At 44.5% G+C, this 16,020-nt stretch overlaps 1 protein-coding gene across 1 annotated transcript; it reads right to left on the reverse strand.

The window, feature by feature from the left end:
* Nucleotides 1-10,923: 10,923 nt before the first annotated feature.
* On the reverse strand, nt 10,924-14,179 carry LOC127330919 (alpha-terpineol synthase, chloroplastic). The gene is made up of 7 exons (XM_051356988.2): nt 13,780-14,179; nt 13,341-13,614; nt 12,551-12,932; nt 12,132-12,350; nt 11,844-11,982; nt 11,442-11,696; nt 10,924-11,332 (listed from the first exon to the last, which is right to left on the reverse strand). The coding sequence occupies exons 1-7, from the start codon at nt 13,975-13,977 to the stop codon at nt 11,030-11,032; spliced, it is 1,770 nt and encodes a 589-aa protein (XP_051212948.1). The 5' UTR covers nt 13,978-14,179; the 3' UTR covers nt 10,924-11,029.
* Between the last annotated feature and the right edge of the window lie 1,841 nt (nt 14,180-16,020).

The following is a 16,020-nucleotide window of genomic DNA, read 5'->3' on the forward strand; positions in this document are numbered from 1 at the left end:
TTTAGAAGCAAGTATATCAATTTTCCCAAGCTTTTCTTCAACAGATTTGTTAAAAGCAGTTTGTGTACTAATAAATTCTTTAAGCATGGCTTCAAGTCCAGGGGGTGAACTCCTATTATTGTTGTAAGAATTCCCATAAGAATTACCATAGCCGTTGCCATTATTATAAGGATATGGTCTATAGTTGTTACTAGAATTGTTCCGGTAAGCATTGTTGTTGAAATTACTGTTTTTAATGAAGTTCACATCAACATGTTCTTCTTGTGCAACCAATGAAGCTAATGGAACATTATTAGGATCAATATTAGTCCTATCATTCACAAGCATAAACATAATAGCATCAATCTTATCACTCAAGGAAGAGGTTTCTTCGACAGAATTTACCTTCTTACCTTGGGGAGCTCTTTCCGTGTGCCATTCAGAGTAGTTGATCATCATATTATCAAGAAGCTTTTTTGCTTCACCAAGAGTGATGGACATAAAGGTACCTCCAGCAGCTGAATCCAATAAATTCCGTGAAGAAAAATTTAGTCCTGCATAGAAGGTTTGGATGATCATCCAAGTAGTCAGTCCATGAGTTGGGCAATTTTTAACCAGAGATTTCATTCTTTCCCAAGCTTGAGCAACATGTTCAGTATCTAATTGTTTAAAATTCATTATGCTACTCCTCAAAGATATAATTTTAGCAGGGGGATAATATCTACCAATAAAAGCATCCTTGCATTTAGTCCATGAATCAATACTATTCTTAGGCAGAGATAGCAACCAATCTTTAGCTCTTCCTCTTAATGAGAAAGGGAACAATTTTAGTTTAATAATATCACCATCTACATCTTTATATTTTTGCATTTCACATAGTTCAACAAAATTATTAAGATGGGCAGCAGCATCATCAGAACTAACACCAGAAAATTGCTCTCGCATAACAAGATTCAGTAAAGCAGGTTTAATTTCAAAGAATTCTGCTGTAGTAGCAGGTGGAGCAATAGGGGTGCATAAGAAATCATTATTATTTGTGGTTGTGAAGTCACACAACTTAGTATTTTCAGCGTTGGCCATTTTAGCAACAGTAAATAAAGCAAACTAGATAAAGTAAATGCAAGTAAACTAATTTTTTTTTTGTGTTTTTGATATAGAGTGCAAGACAGTAAATAAAGTAAAAACTAGCAACTAATTTTTTTGTATTTTGATATAATGCAGCAAACAAAGTAGTAAATAAAATAAAGCAAGACAAAAACAAAGTAAAGAGATTGAGAAGTGGAGACTCCCCTTGCAGCGTGTCTTGATCTCCCCGGCAACGGCGCCAGAAATTTGCTTGATGCGTGTGGTTGGCACGTCCGTTGGGAACCCCAAGAGGAAGGTGTGATGCGCACAGCGGCAAGTTTCCCTCAGTAAGAAACCAAGGTTTAATCGAACCAGTAGGAGTCAAGAAGCACGTTGAAGGTTGATGGCGGCGGGATGTAGTGCGGCGCAACACCAGAGATTCCGGCGCCAACGTGGAACCTGCACAACACAACCAAAGTATTTTGCCCCAACGAAACAGTGAGGTTGTCAATCTCACCGGCTTGCTGTAACAAAGGATTAACCGTATTGTGTGGAAGATGATTGTTTGCAGAAAACAGTAGAACAAATATTGCAGTAGATTGTATTTCAGTAAAGAGAATTGGACCGGGGTCCACAGTTCACTAGAGGTGTCTCTCCCATAAGACGAACATCATGTTGGGTGAACAAATTACAGTTGGGCAATTGACAAATAAAGAGAGCATGACCATGCACATACATATCATGATGATTATAGTGAGATTTAATTGGGCATTACGACAAAGTACATAGACCGCCATCCAACTGCATCTATGCCTAAAAAGTCCACCTTCAGGTTATCATCCGAACCCCTTCCAGTATTAAGTTGCAAAGCAACAGACAATTGCATTAAGTATGGTGCGTAATGTAATCAACAACTACATCCTTAGACATAGCATCAATGTTTTATCCCTAGTGGCAACAACACAACACAACCTTAGAACTTTCTGTCACTGTCCCAGGTGTCAATGCAGGCATGAACCCACTATCGAGCATAAGTACTCCCTCTTGGAGTTACAAGCATCTACTTGGCCAGAGCATCTACTAGTAACGGAAAACATGCAAGATCATAAACAACACGTAGATATAACTTTGATAATCAACATAACAAGTATTCTCTATTCATCGGATCCCAACAAACGCAACATATAGAATTACAGATAGATGATCTTGATCATGTTAGGCAGCTCACAAGATCCAACAATGAAAGCACAATGGGGAGAAGACAACCATCTAGCTACTGCTATGGACCCATAGTCCAGGGGTAGACTACTCACTCATCACTCCGGAGGCGACCATGGCGGTGTAGAGTCCTCCGGGAGATGATTCCCCTCTCCGGCAGGGTGCCGGAGGCGATCTCCAGAATCCCCCGAGATGGGATTGGCGGCGGTGGCGTCTCAGTATGTTTTCTCGTATCGTGGCTCTCGGTACTGGGGGTTTCGTCACGGAGGCTTTAAGTAGGCGAAAGGGCAAGTCAGGAGGGCACACGAGGGCTCCAGATGACAGGGCCGCGCGGCCCAACCCTAGGCCGCGCCGCCCTGTAGTCCGGGCACCTCGTGGCCCCACTTCGTTTCATCTTCGGACTTCTGGAAGCTTCGTGGAAAAATAGGGACCTGGGCGTTGATTTCGTCCAATTCCGAGAATATTTAGTTACTAGGATTTCTGAAACCAAAAACAGCAGAAAACAGCAACTGGCACTTCGGCATCTTGTTAATAGGTTAGTTCCAGAAAATGCACGAATATGACATAAAGTGTGCATAAAACATGTAGATAACATCAATAATGTGGCATGGAACATAAGAAATTATCGATACGTCGGAGACGTATCAAGCGCCACCCTGGCGAGGACAGGGACGAGGGCAGCTGCCCTCATAGCAAGGACAAGGAGGAAGCCATTCCACACGATCGGCCCCGACAATTCCAAAAAATCCCGGTTGCAATCAAGATGAAGGCCGATTCCAGCAATCGGCCCGTATTATCCTTACCACACGCTTCCCCTGTATCTAGTGTCGATCTCACGGGTGACGGGAAGTTAGGATATGGGTTTACGTCGGCTGATGAGCTAGAAGAAGTCGACATTGGACCTGGGGATAAGCCGCGACCAACTTTTATCAGCAAAAAGTTAGAACCACATCTTAAGAGCCAGATGATAACTCTGTTAAAAGAATACCCAGATTGCTTTGCATGGGATTACACAGAGATGCCTGGGTTAGACAGTAGCATCATTGAACATCGACTCCCCCTTAAGAAGGGATTTCGGCCGTTCCAACAACGAGCACGTCAGATGAAGGCCGAAATTCTGGAAGAGGTCAAAAAAGAGATCGAGAAGATGTTGGCCGCCGGATTCATCCGGCCATGCAGGTATGCTGAATGGATCTCCAGTATCGTTCCTGTAGAAAAGAAGGACGGCCGATGGCGTGTGGCCATCGATTTCCGAGATCTCAACAGAGCCACTCCGAAAGGCGAGTACCCGATGCCTGTGGCGGAAACGTTGATCAATGCAGCTGCTGGCCATAAGGTGTTGAGCTTCATGGATGGCAACGCCGGCTATAACCAAATCTTCATGGCTCCGGAAGATATACACAAGACCGCATTCAGAGTACCGGGGGCAGTAGGCTTATTTGAATATGTAGTCATGACCTTTGGGTTGAAGAATGCTGGTGCAACGTACCAAAGAGCCATGAATTATATATTTCATGATCTGATCGGCAAGCTGGTGGAAATCTACATCGATGACGTGGTAGTCAAATCTGTCTCCATGGAGGGGCACTTGGATGATTTACGACACGTCCTAGACCGAACCCGGAAGTTCGGACTGAGAATGAATCCAAAGAAGTGTGCTTTTGGGGTGACTGCTGGTCAGTTCCTAGGTTTTCTGGTTCATGAACGGGGGATTGAGATCGGCCTGAAAAGTCAAGAGGCAGTGCGTACCATGCAGCCGCCCACCACGAAGAAAGAACTCCAACGTCTTATCGGCAAGATCAACTTTGTCCGACGATTCATCTCTAACCTGTCAGGACGAATCGAGCCGTTCATAGCACTGGTGAAAATTAAATATGATGACGAGTTTCGCTGGGGGGCAGAACAGCAGCAGGCGTTTGATGAGATTAAGCGGTATCTGACAACGCCGCATGTGCTAGTCCCGCCCCAACAAGACAGGCCGTTCTATATCTACTTATCGGTAGCTGACACGTCCATCGCTTCGGTGGTGGTGCAACTCTACGAGGGTATTGAAAAGGTCGTTTTCTACCTCAGTAGAAGGATGTTGGACGCGGAAACAAGGTATCCTGAGATCGAGAAGCTTTGCCTTTGCCTGTTCTTCACCTGCACCAAGCTTCATCACATCCTTTTGACGACAGAGATCATCGTCATATGCAAGTCAGACGTTGTTAAGCACATGCTGTCGGCCCCTGTTTTGAAAGGCCGACTTGGTAAGTGGATGTTTGCGTTGTCGGAGTTCGATCTTCGGTATCAGCCGGCAAAGGCAGTCAAGGCACAAGCGTTGGCCGATCTTATAGCTGAACGGATTAATACCAATATAGCAGCACTATCTATACGTGCATGGGCTATGTTCTTCGATGGATCGACTTGTGACGATGGTTGTGGCATCGGCATTCTGCTCGTGTCGCCTCGGGGGGCAACGTACTCCTTCTCCATTAGACTATCTACCCCTTGCACCAACAATGCCGCTGAGTATGAGGCAGTACGTAAGGGAATGGAGTTGCTACTGGAAGCCGGGGCAGAAGCGGTAGAGCTTTTTGGAGACTCGAAGTTGGTGATTAGCCAGCTCACGGATGAATATAAGTGCGAGAGTGAGTCGCTTTTCCCATATTGGATGGAATGCCGTGAGTTGATGATACAGTTTCGGTACATCAACTTTAATTGGGTCCCAAGATCCCAAAAATACCGAGGCCAACGATCTCGCACAGATGGCGTCGGGCTATAAGGACATATCAGACGGGTCAGAAGTTCAGGTGCAGTTCCTGGAACATGATGATTGGAGAGCCGAAATCTTCAATTACTTAAAAGATCCGGCTCGGGGGGCACCTAAACGGATAAGATACAAGGCCATGAAATATGTCCTCATAGGAGACGACATGTTCTACAGGACGTTGGAAGGATTACTACTCAAGTGCCTGGGACCAACTGAGTCTAATCGGCTCTTGCATGACGTGCATGAAGGCGCCTGTGGAACTCACCAGTCGGCTCATAAGATGAAATGGCTAATTAGGCGATCAGGGTTTTATTGGCCCACCATGCTTGAGGATTGCTTCAAGTACTACAAGGGGTGCCAAGCGTGCCAGATGTTCGGGAAGATTCAGATGGTACCCGCATCAGCAGTGAACCCTATTATCAAGCCTTGGCCGTTTCGAGGGTGGGGCATGGATATGATCGGCAAAATCCATCCTGCGTCGAGTAAGAAACATGAATGGATTCAGTTCATTACAGATTACTTCACCAAGTGGGTGGAGGCCGTCCCTATGAAGAAGGTGAAATCAGAAGATGTTATTAAATTTGTGAAAGAACACGTCATTCATAGGTTCGGTATTCCCCAAACCATCACGACCGATGGGGGTTCGGTCTTTATTTCTAAAGAATTCAGAAAGTTCTGTGATGACATGGGGATTAAGCTGATCCGATCATCTCCATACTATGCTCAAGCCAACGGACAAGCTAAAGCGTCCAATCAGAGCCTGATCAAGCTGGTCAAGAGAAAAATTGACGAGAACCCTAGGGATTGGCATGAGACATTATCAGAAGCTTTGTGGGCCTACCGCATGTCATGCCATGGAGCTATAAAAACTTCGCCATACCAGCTCGTCTATGGACAGGAAGCTGTATTACCTTGGGAAATTACGGCTGGATCAAGGCGTGTCACATTTCAGAATGATCTAACAGCTGAAGAATATGCAGCTTTGATGAGTGACACTATTGAGGATGCAACGGAACTTAGACTTTGGTCATTGGAAAAGATTAAAGAGAACAAAGCCAGGGTAGCTCGTGCATACAATAAGAAGGTTAGACCAAAGGAGTTTCAAGTTGGTGATCTAGTATGGGAAGCTGTGTTGCCATTAGGGACCAAGGACAAAGCATATGGCAAATGGTCTCCTAATTGGCACGGGCCGTACAAAGTCGTTCAGGCCCTGAAGGGTAATGCATACATGCTGGAGCAGTTGGACGGCGTTAAGTTCCCAGTAGCCGTCAATGGTCAACACCTCAAGAAGTATTTCCCAAGCATGTGGGATGATCAGTAAAGGAAATATGGGGGCCGATTCATGAAATCGGCCAGTTAAAAAAAAGCATATATACAGATCACAGCCGATGCGCAGACATCGACTTGAGAAATATAGATATCAGTACGGCCGATGCATGGACATCGACTTTAGAATAATGAAAAACCGATTGAGCAGGTTAACAGGTCAAGTTCAAGCCAGGGCCCATGGCATTGGAGATGGTGATTAAATTCAAGACGTTTTCTTGATTGAATTTTGCTGAATCTGTGCGTTTGAGATCGGGAGATGGCGTGGACACGAATTGGATTTGTTGACCGTGTGAGTAGGCAACTTTTATGGCCTTAAAGCATGTTTATGGCATAAGCCGATGCCCTGCCATCGGTTCTTTGTGCGTCGACCTCGTTTGACAATCGACAAAATCAACAAAGAAAGCAAAATTATTTGGGGAATACTTCTTCATTAATAAAGGATTTCTTATAAAGAAAGAGCCGATTGCTCAAAGAAGGAAGAACAAAAGAAAGGCCTATTGGCCGAATTGCTACTACTGCTAGGCCTATGCTACTAGGTCCTAGTCTATGGGCTGTTGCTGCCCTCGTCGTCGTCGTCGGAGCTCTCGTCGGCGCTGCTGCCGGCGGGCTCCTCGACACTGCTCCAGAGGCCCCCAGGGGGGGCCTCGTCATCTTCATCGTCGACGTCGTCGTCGTCATCGTCATCATCTGACCCGGCACGGAACCGCTTCGCCGGCGGGTAATCCTCGAGGGAGTCGGTGTCGTCGTCTTCCTCCTCCTCTTCCTCGGAGGAGGTATACTCGTCCCAGGAGAACGAGTCATCCTCACTCTCCGATTCCAGTTCCCCATCGGCGAGGAACTGGAGCTCTTCGTCTCCGCTGGTCAAGGACTTGTCGTCCTCGGACCAAACGGAGGAGGCGTGGTCCTCCTGGTCCCACTCTTCTAGGGCGCACCTGTTGTGCGCCCTCATCTGAGCAGCCACCGGGTCCCACTCCGGCGTCGGCTCACGAGACGAGGAGGAATCGAAGGATATTGACGAGCTAGAGGAGGAAGAGGAGGAGTAGGACTGGGAGGAGAGGTCCGATGAGGCGGAGGAAGAAGAGGAGGAAGACATTGCTCTGGATTGGGGTTTTTTGGGTGCCGACGGCCAGAACAGAGCGAGGGGATGAAGTGGCGAACTGTTCAGAGCGGTTAAATAAAGGGGATATGGTGGAGATTCAATGCCACAGCAGTTTCCGAGGAGATGGTGCCCAAAGAAAAAAAAGAACTGCCAAGTCACGCGGAGAAGTTGAGAAGGCAAGGCATCATGATGAAGGATACTGCGACGGTTCTGCTCTGCCACGACATGACCCGACGAAGGAAAAGCAGAATGATTTTGGAATTGTTATTTCCAAAACCAGGGGGGCATGTGTTATCACCAGAATTTGACCGGATCAGAGGTGGGCCGCGATTGGAGATGGGCTTGAAGAATATACATGGAAGGAATGCATGAATCGGCCTTATATGCAAAGTTTGGGCTAGTTTGCCCTTGTGTCTATAATATATTAGATACGTGTCGATTAGATAGAGTTTGGCCCGTGCCCGGTTGGGATTATTCCCACGTTAGAAAGTCTACGGACTATAAATATGTATCTAGGGTTTATGAAATAAACAACAATCACGTTCACCACAAACCAATCTAGGCGCATCGCCAACTCCCTTGTCTCGAGGGTTTCTTCCGGGTAAGCATCATGCTGCCTAGATCGCTTCTTGCGATCTAGGCAGTATACGTTTATTCGCTGTTCATGCGTTGCTCGTACTGAAGCCTTTTTGATGGCGAGCAACGTAGTTATCTTAGACGTGTTAGGGTTAGCATTGTTCTTCGTATCATATGCTGTCGTCGTGCAACCCTGAGACGTCTAGCCGCCTTTACACCTATCTTAGGTGTAAGGGCGGCACCCCGCTTGATAATTACTTAGTAGATCCGATCCGTTATGATTGCTCCTTGTTCTTCAAGGATTAGTTTAATATCTGCATAGTTAGGTCTTACAAACGGGTTGAAGGATCCAGTGGCGCGTAGGGTGTACTTTGCTAGCCCTAGACAGGATGTTCCGGGGATCAACCTCGTGTTGATTTTTAGGCCTTGCCTAGGGTCGGCTTACGATCACCGTGCGTGGCCGCCAGGCTCAATCACGAGTAGGATGTTCCGATTATGTGGTGAAAACCCTAAATCGTAGTAGGTTGTTTTAGCTTTGTTTTGATCAAGCAGGACCACCATATATTCGTACACCTTGTACGGATCATGGGTGGATCGGCTCTTTGAGCCGATTCACAGGACGACCTGAGAGCCGATCGAGGCTCGTATTTAATGTTTACGTGTATGCCATGCAGGAAACTAAGCGAGGCACATCCATCACCTTCCTGACCAGGTATAGGTCAGGTGGCACGCCTTTGCACTAGCATCGGACGTGCGTGCCGATTCTTTGCGGGCCGTCGCTCGGAGGGACCAGGGCCAGCCGCAGCCCTGACAGCCTCCCGGCTCTACTGTGTTGCCCGTCGCTGCTCGCCGGTGGGTTTTGACCGCAACAGGCTCGTCGCTCCCAACCGAGCAGGTTGGTGTAAAGCACCCCCCCCTAACCATCACCTATAACCATCGCTAAGGGGGTCTGTTACTGGGCCTGGCCCATTAGTTCGGTTGTTTCAAAATTTCCGAAATTCGAAATTTCTTTAGATTTGATTTTTTATCATATTCGAAAATTGCTTAGATTTCAAACTTGCCCAGATTCAAAATTTACTTAGATTCAAAATTGCTCGGATTCAAAATTTTCTCAGATTTGAAATTTGCTCATATTGAAAATTTGCTTACTTTGAAATTTGCTTAACTTTAAAATTTGTTAAAAAAGAAAAAACAGAAAAAATAAAAAATCAAAAAAATCAAAGAAAACCGAAACCTAAGAAAAACAAGAAAAAAACTCGACAAAAATAGGATTATGCGTTCCTATATGCGGATCAGGTCGACGCATAATGCGCCGCGCAACTACAAGAGGCGCGGTACAGACCAGCCCAGTTAAGCGATGCAAGGTTTTCTTCTTTTTCCAATCCTTTTTTTTTCTTTTCCGTTTCTTTTCTTGTAAGATTTGAAAAAAGTTTATGATATAAAAAATAGTAAATTTTTAGAAAGGTGCTGATTTAAAAATATTTATATTTTGTAATAGTTCAAATTTGGAAAATGTTCAAAACTAAAAATATATTTAATTTTTAAAAAATGTTTTAATTAAAAATATCCAAATTGAAATTTATATATTTATGAAAACATTTAAAGTTTTAAAATATTCAGATTTTAAAAATATTAAATTTAAAAAATTGTTGCGATCCAGCTGTTATAAATTTTGAAAAATATGTCATTTTTAAAAAAAGTAAACAAAAATGAAACAACAAAAAATAATAAAATAAATATAGGGCCGCATCCCACTAAACCACCGACAGGTAAGGATGGCAATGGATCGGGTTTGGACGGATATACCAAAACCAGATCCATGTCCAAATCCATCATCCTTGCTCTGTCCCGCCCACGAAAGTATCCATGGGCATGGATGTCGCTCCAAATCCAGATCCACCGGATATCCGGATATCCATGGATATCCATGTGCTTACGCACTATGTACATGAAAATAACATATTTGAGCATCACACCAACATTTTAGCAGCATTTGAACAACATTTCTGTTGCATTTCAGCAATAATTATGTAGGCAATGAATAAGTAGAGGAGAAAGGACAACGGAATGAGAGCAAGCCCACTGCCTGCCCATGCATCACCTAGGCGGAGGAGAGCCGCACTACCGGAAAAGTGGAAAGGAGGGCCTCTGGCCAAGCCCTCTCTCAAAGAGTGCGAGAGACACAGAGGGCGAGGCCATGAAAGAAGTGGTAATCGGTGGTTACATGTTAGACTTACTGATTTTAGCCTCAAGGTAGGGGTTGCTAGGCCTAGGTGAAATCCCATGTCTCACTGGCATGTGGGACTCACATGTCAGTCGGATATCTATTGGATATCCATGGGGCAAAACCTCAACCCATGCCCGCCCTATGAGTTATCGGATATCTGCCCCATGAAATCCGTGGGCATAATCAACCCTCCATACCCGTGTCCATTGGGTCGGATATCCGTGGATACCCGGATCCGTGGATAAAATTGCCATCCTTACCGACAGGTTGGTGGGTGTGCGGCTCGCCGTACGTACCGACTCGATCGGTGTATAGGGGCGCCCTCTTAGGCTTCATATCGTCGACATGTAAATCTAGGCCTGGTGGATCAGCCGCAGAATAAGGCCCCATGCACCGACTATTAAACGTGTATGGCCATGTTGCTCTATGGAGTCTAGGACAAAGAGAACATAGATTGCTACTCTTTTCAAATATTGATTTGTGGAAGAGATCGCTTTCATTTACTTGAGAAAGCTCTGAAGCCTATAGGAAACAATAGTAGTGCATTTCTTGTGTGTGTAAAAGACTAAGTAAAAGATCTCCGCAAGCTAGGAGAGATACATTGGTTGGAGTTAGCATATCACAACCAACAAATATTTAGACCTTTTTTTTAGAAATGGGAAGAAAAAACCCGACCTCTGCATCCAAAGGATACACATAGCCTTTTATTGCATCATCAAAGGAGGAATAAATATTTAGACCTCTACAACATCTTTCTGAGAGCAGATACTATGTTCTAATATGTTTATGGTTTCACGCTCATGAAAGGCTCCAAGAATAACTCTCTGATTTGCCTTTTCTTCTGACCATCTGGTGCCCCAAAACCATCTCCACCTAGGTATACGCAGTGCGAGATCCGGGCCAGATTAACACATGCTTTGGCAAAAGGTCTAGGAAATTGGCAATGTTTGAATGCGTCCTCATTAATTGACCTCCATGTGTCCATGGTAAGGTCTTCCATGGCTTTGCGGGACTCTTTCTCACGGGATCTGTTCTCCAACATGTGGATAGCTATGGAAGATGGTGCATCCCCTCTCTCCAGTTCGTCCTGTGATACATAAGTTCGCACAATACATACATTAGATGGCTTAAAGATAGATTTAATTTTGGTGGTGCAACATCAAGAGACTAAAAGAAAACAAATCGATTATCCTTACAGAGTGTGTTGCGGAGTCGTTGCAGAGCCTAAGAATTAGAGATGCTGACTCAACTAATCTTGGGCAGCTTCCAACTTTACCAAGGGACTCTGAGGTGAGCTTTTGTTCCATACTAAGGAGGGGAAAAGCATGTTGCAACAGCAGGGGTGCAGAGGATGAAACTGATCCATTTTTCAGGTATTCATGGAGTGTTGGTCTATGATTTCCATGGTGCCACTTCGCTTCCACCAGGAATGACTTCGCCATGTCATGCCACTGTAGTGTTATGTATTTTGTTAGATAAATAGTTTGGTGAAAATTAAGTACTTATACCAGATTACGAAATTATGTAGAATTTATTGAGGCCTTTTAGTGAAAAGTATCTCTATGCTATTAGGAAGTTGATTACACATGGGAACTTACTGCTTTTCGAAGGAGAGAACGTGTGTCACAACCATGTTGTTTCATTATACTTTCAGCCACCTCGCCTGATGTGTTGTACATGACAGAGTAGAGTGCTTGCATGTATTCCGGAAGCCTTTCGCTTGGACTTTCTTCCCATCTGACAACATTTATTTGAGAAAAATTTAAATGATGAAAAGGATTTATTCTAGGTGAAACTATCATATCTATGTATTTTCACACATGCTAATACATGGAAAGAAGATTATGTGAATTATGAGCATAGCAATATTTGCTGCACATAGTCACCTTCCGATGGCCTCAGTGAACAGGACTAGTTCATCAATAGTTCCATAAACATCATAGACATCATCCAATTGAACTATAAGATTAGCGACTTTTGCAAGCACTTCACGACAATCTCCATGGTTTGGCTCCCACACAATTCCATTCGAGTAATGGAAGCACTCCATTAGACGGTCCCTCGCGAACCCCAGTTTCCCAACAAGGGAAGTCTCCTTCCACCACCTACGATTAATCCAAATTCAATAACTTAAAGTAACTTTAGACAAGGATTTATCAGTGAGGTACAAAGAAAATTTAGACAATATAAGTTATATATCTCATTGAAACTTCATCTTAATATACACAAATACCATCACGTAAGTATGTGAAGTAATTAGGGAGGGTTAATTCAGTTGTATGTTTCTTCAAGCTTGATTACGTACCTGGCAAGTCTCGCAAGCTCTTGCTGATGCACACTTTGCACATTGTTGAAGTCCATCACCGCGAATTGGAGGAGCAACGGGTCAGAATTGCTGGTGTCCCTAGCATAATGATCAATGAACCATCTTGCCTCTAGTCTAGTAGAGCTCCGGTGCAATGGAAGGTTCAAAGCATGAACCACACCGCGTCGTGAGTGTGGATCAATGGTAGGTAACATTTTTCTAAGAGCATTAGCACAAAATGCTCTTGCCTCGTCCAATGTTTCCTCACCTCCAAAGGCAAGGTATGAAGCCTCATACAATGAGAGGAGTGCCTTGACATCATCGTTTACCAGTGTAGATGTTTGGTAGCTCTTTGATACGTGCCTGATATTTTCCAGAGATTCTACATCATGTTGATAGCATTAAACTTTGTCAGTTAAGTATAAACCGCATTATACGCAAAAGTCAAAGTACAAACAAATCCATGTTTATATGCATGGATATTATGTTCATAGAATATATATGTAGACAATTCATATTTTTTTCTTTCGAAAGTTAGTAATCATCATATGCGCATGGGATCCTTGTGCACCTGGTCCTGGTGCACCCAATGTCAAATCCATACTAAAAGTTTGTTATAAATTGGACTCACACGCCTTGGGGTAAACAAAAAGACAAATCGTGCTGGACCATGACATTATTGCATCTCCGAGGCGGAATGCTATACGAGGTAATACGATCCAATATGAGCTGGCAGTAGCTCAAGTTTCCATTCTTACATCGTCTAACAAGGTGTGTTTGTGTTCCGTACCTTTGTGGAAGGCTACTGGGAAACCACTCTCCCTGAGCAGCCTGAACCTCAAGGCCTCGGAACCAACATCGTCACCGTTGCACCGGTGAGGTTTGCGGTGGATGGAGCTGAGGATAGTGGCGATCTCCTCCTCGAAGTGGTAGGCGACGCCAAGCCGTTGCACCGTGTCGACGAGCCTCAGCATCGCAGCTTGGTCGGCGACGCCTCCGCTCGCCGCTGCCAGCCGCTCCCCCACACCGGCCTTGAGCTTGTCAAAGTTCCCATCTGGTCCGACCTGTAGATGCCATGCATGCATGCAAATATAAATTAATTTCCGTAAGTATCTGCCTCTGCTTTCCGTAGTATAACTGTTTAGCTGATGTCTACTTGATGATCCATAAGAATTTCGATCTACTATATATACACATGTCGAGCTTATATATATCTGATCTAGTGGTACCTGGTTGGCATGGCCGCGATTGTTGAGCGACAGCATGAGGAGGGAGTCGTAGTCCCAGGAGCTAGGAGCGTAGTTGGCCGACCGCCGGGCTGGCGGAGTTGGAGACCACGAGGAGCAGCGCACGGTTGCCGCGGGCGACGACGATGTCCGGAAGCATGTGCTTGTGGTGGCCGCCGTTGGCTGTAATTGCCACGCCATTGTGCTGCGCGCTGCAAATCTAGGAAGCTTTTGGTTTTCTTGGCAGCGATCTAGGCCGAACAGGTTCGTTAAGCAAGTGCTGGTTTGTTGTTTGAGAGTAGCCACCAGAATACTTGCCCATTTATAGGCGAGCTAGCATAGGGAGTGATTATCCCCTTTTCCAAAAGAAAGCAAAGAACCCATATTTTTTTCTCTAATTTTCAACGGGGAGGAGAGGTTCCCCACCTGAATATATTGAAAAAAAGGGCTAAAATCCCAGGTAGGTTACAGCAAAGAGACACAGACGGCAGAGAGTACAGTCAGGGAGGGGGGGGGGGGGGGGTACTACAGAGGTTGGGCACGGAGAATTCCATGCCAGTTATCAATAGCAGCCCTAGTTTCGACAGTGAAACGGACGCGCCAGAGAGTTGCATCGTCGCGGCATAACTTGAGGAGCAGCTGGGTGGATGGCGGCGTGTCGTGGAAGACCGCGGCATTCCGCTGCTTCCAGATGTGCCAGCAGCAGAGGAGGGCGAAGGCCGACACCGTCCCCGGAGCGACCGCATGCGGCATTTGAAAGAGGTGGAGGTCATGGATGTGTGCTTCTCGAGGGATGGAGACCCGAGGAGAGACAAGAAGGGGGTGCCTGCGGGGCAGTGGAGAGCCATGTGGCTAGCAGTTTCGAGCTTTTCGGGGCACAAGGGGCAACCCACCTCGCCGGCAGCGACGGTGCACTTGCGGAGGAGGACGCCGCGCGTGTGCACCCTGGACTGCATGAGGAGCCAGGCGAAGAAGCGTACGCGGGATGGCGCGCGGCTGCCCCAGATCCAACCCATATTTACTGATCCAACCTGCGTGAAAGTTGAATTAAAAGTGTAATGTAAATTTTAGATCTGCGATGAGTTAATAATGAGTTAATTCGCTAGTTTTGTGGACGAAGTGGGACGCCGCTTGCACCCTACTTAAAGTTTCTTTTCAACCACACATGTGTATAATTAATCGGTTATTTTATCAAGGGTGTGTGTCCGACGAAATATGTTTGTCGGATAGTTAAGAAAATTCACTATAACGGTTGCAGGACCAGCAACATGTATGCAAAGAAGGAATCTTTTCATGACAAAAATTCAAATTATATTGATGATCCATTTTACTGTTAGGCTTGTATCGATGAGGAATTCAAAACGAGATTCCATCTTCATATGTTTTGAGGAAAAAATTTCCGTCTCAAGTTGCTAGTTTATAGTATTGTTGCTACAATGTTACATGTTAACTATTGCCACCAAAATAATACACCATTAATATCAGGTACTTTTTAATCCCTCTGTTCCATAATTGTTGTCACAAAATTTAGATGTATATCGACACATTTTGACCATAGATACACCCAAATCTACAAAACAGAAGAAGGATAGAACATGGTAAAATAATTATACTAACTAGTCAAAACAGATGGCCGGGGTGGATGTAAAAATTCCCCTATTAAAGTGGGGCAGGGTCCGTGTATAGGAATTTGGTCTGTACATTTTTCTGATCGAAAATATATTTATATGCAAAATATATTTAAGGTGGAAAGAGATCGGAAATTAATCTTCTCATATATAATTTTATATTTAAAAAATAAATATAAATGTAAATATGAATGTTGTCGAATACGAATAAGGATATGGATCAGATATTTACTAAATAGGAACGGATACATATATAAATAAGTAATAGACTTGTGCCTTATAATGAGACAACTATAGAACAGTAAAGAGAAAAATACACTGATATAATTCGAATTCAATCGTAGAGAAATGGCCTATCAGGCTAGAAAAACAAAAATTCGCTAACATAGTTTTATTCGGATACAAATATATCCATTTCTGTATCGACAGTTTTTTCAAAATTCAATAGTACCATACTTCTATTTGTAGAAGATCCAAGTATCTCTTCCATTTCTATTTTCATCTGAATTCCTATATATATTTTCACATCCATTTTCAATTTCTCAAATAGGATTGTGAGATAATTTGTATGATCTACTAAAAAAAGGTTTCGCTGGCCACACTGCCAGCCTACGCG

The sequence above is a fragment of the Lolium perenne genome, chromosome 2 (assembly GCF_019359855.2).
Source record: "Lolium perenne isolate Kyuss_39 chromosome 2, Kyuss_2.0, whole genome shotgun sequence".
Lineage (NCBI taxonomy): Eukaryota > Viridiplantae > Streptophyta > Magnoliopsida > Poales > Poaceae > Lolium > Lolium perenne.

Bases quoted from the DNA above. Each gene is read 5' to 3' on its own strand.
- LOC127330919 (XM_051356988.2), bottom strand. From the start codon at position 13,977: ATGGCGTGGCAATTACAGCCAACGGCGGCCACCACAAGCACATGCTTC. The intron at 11,697-11,843 runs GTAAGTTCCCAT...ATAACACTACAG, and splicing joins GTTCTCTCCTTCGAAAAGCA to TGGCATGACATGGCGAAGTC. The intron at 11,333-11,441 runs GTAAGGATAATC...TATGTATCACAG, and splicing joins ACGACTCCGCAACACACTCT to GACGAACTGGAGAGAGGGGA.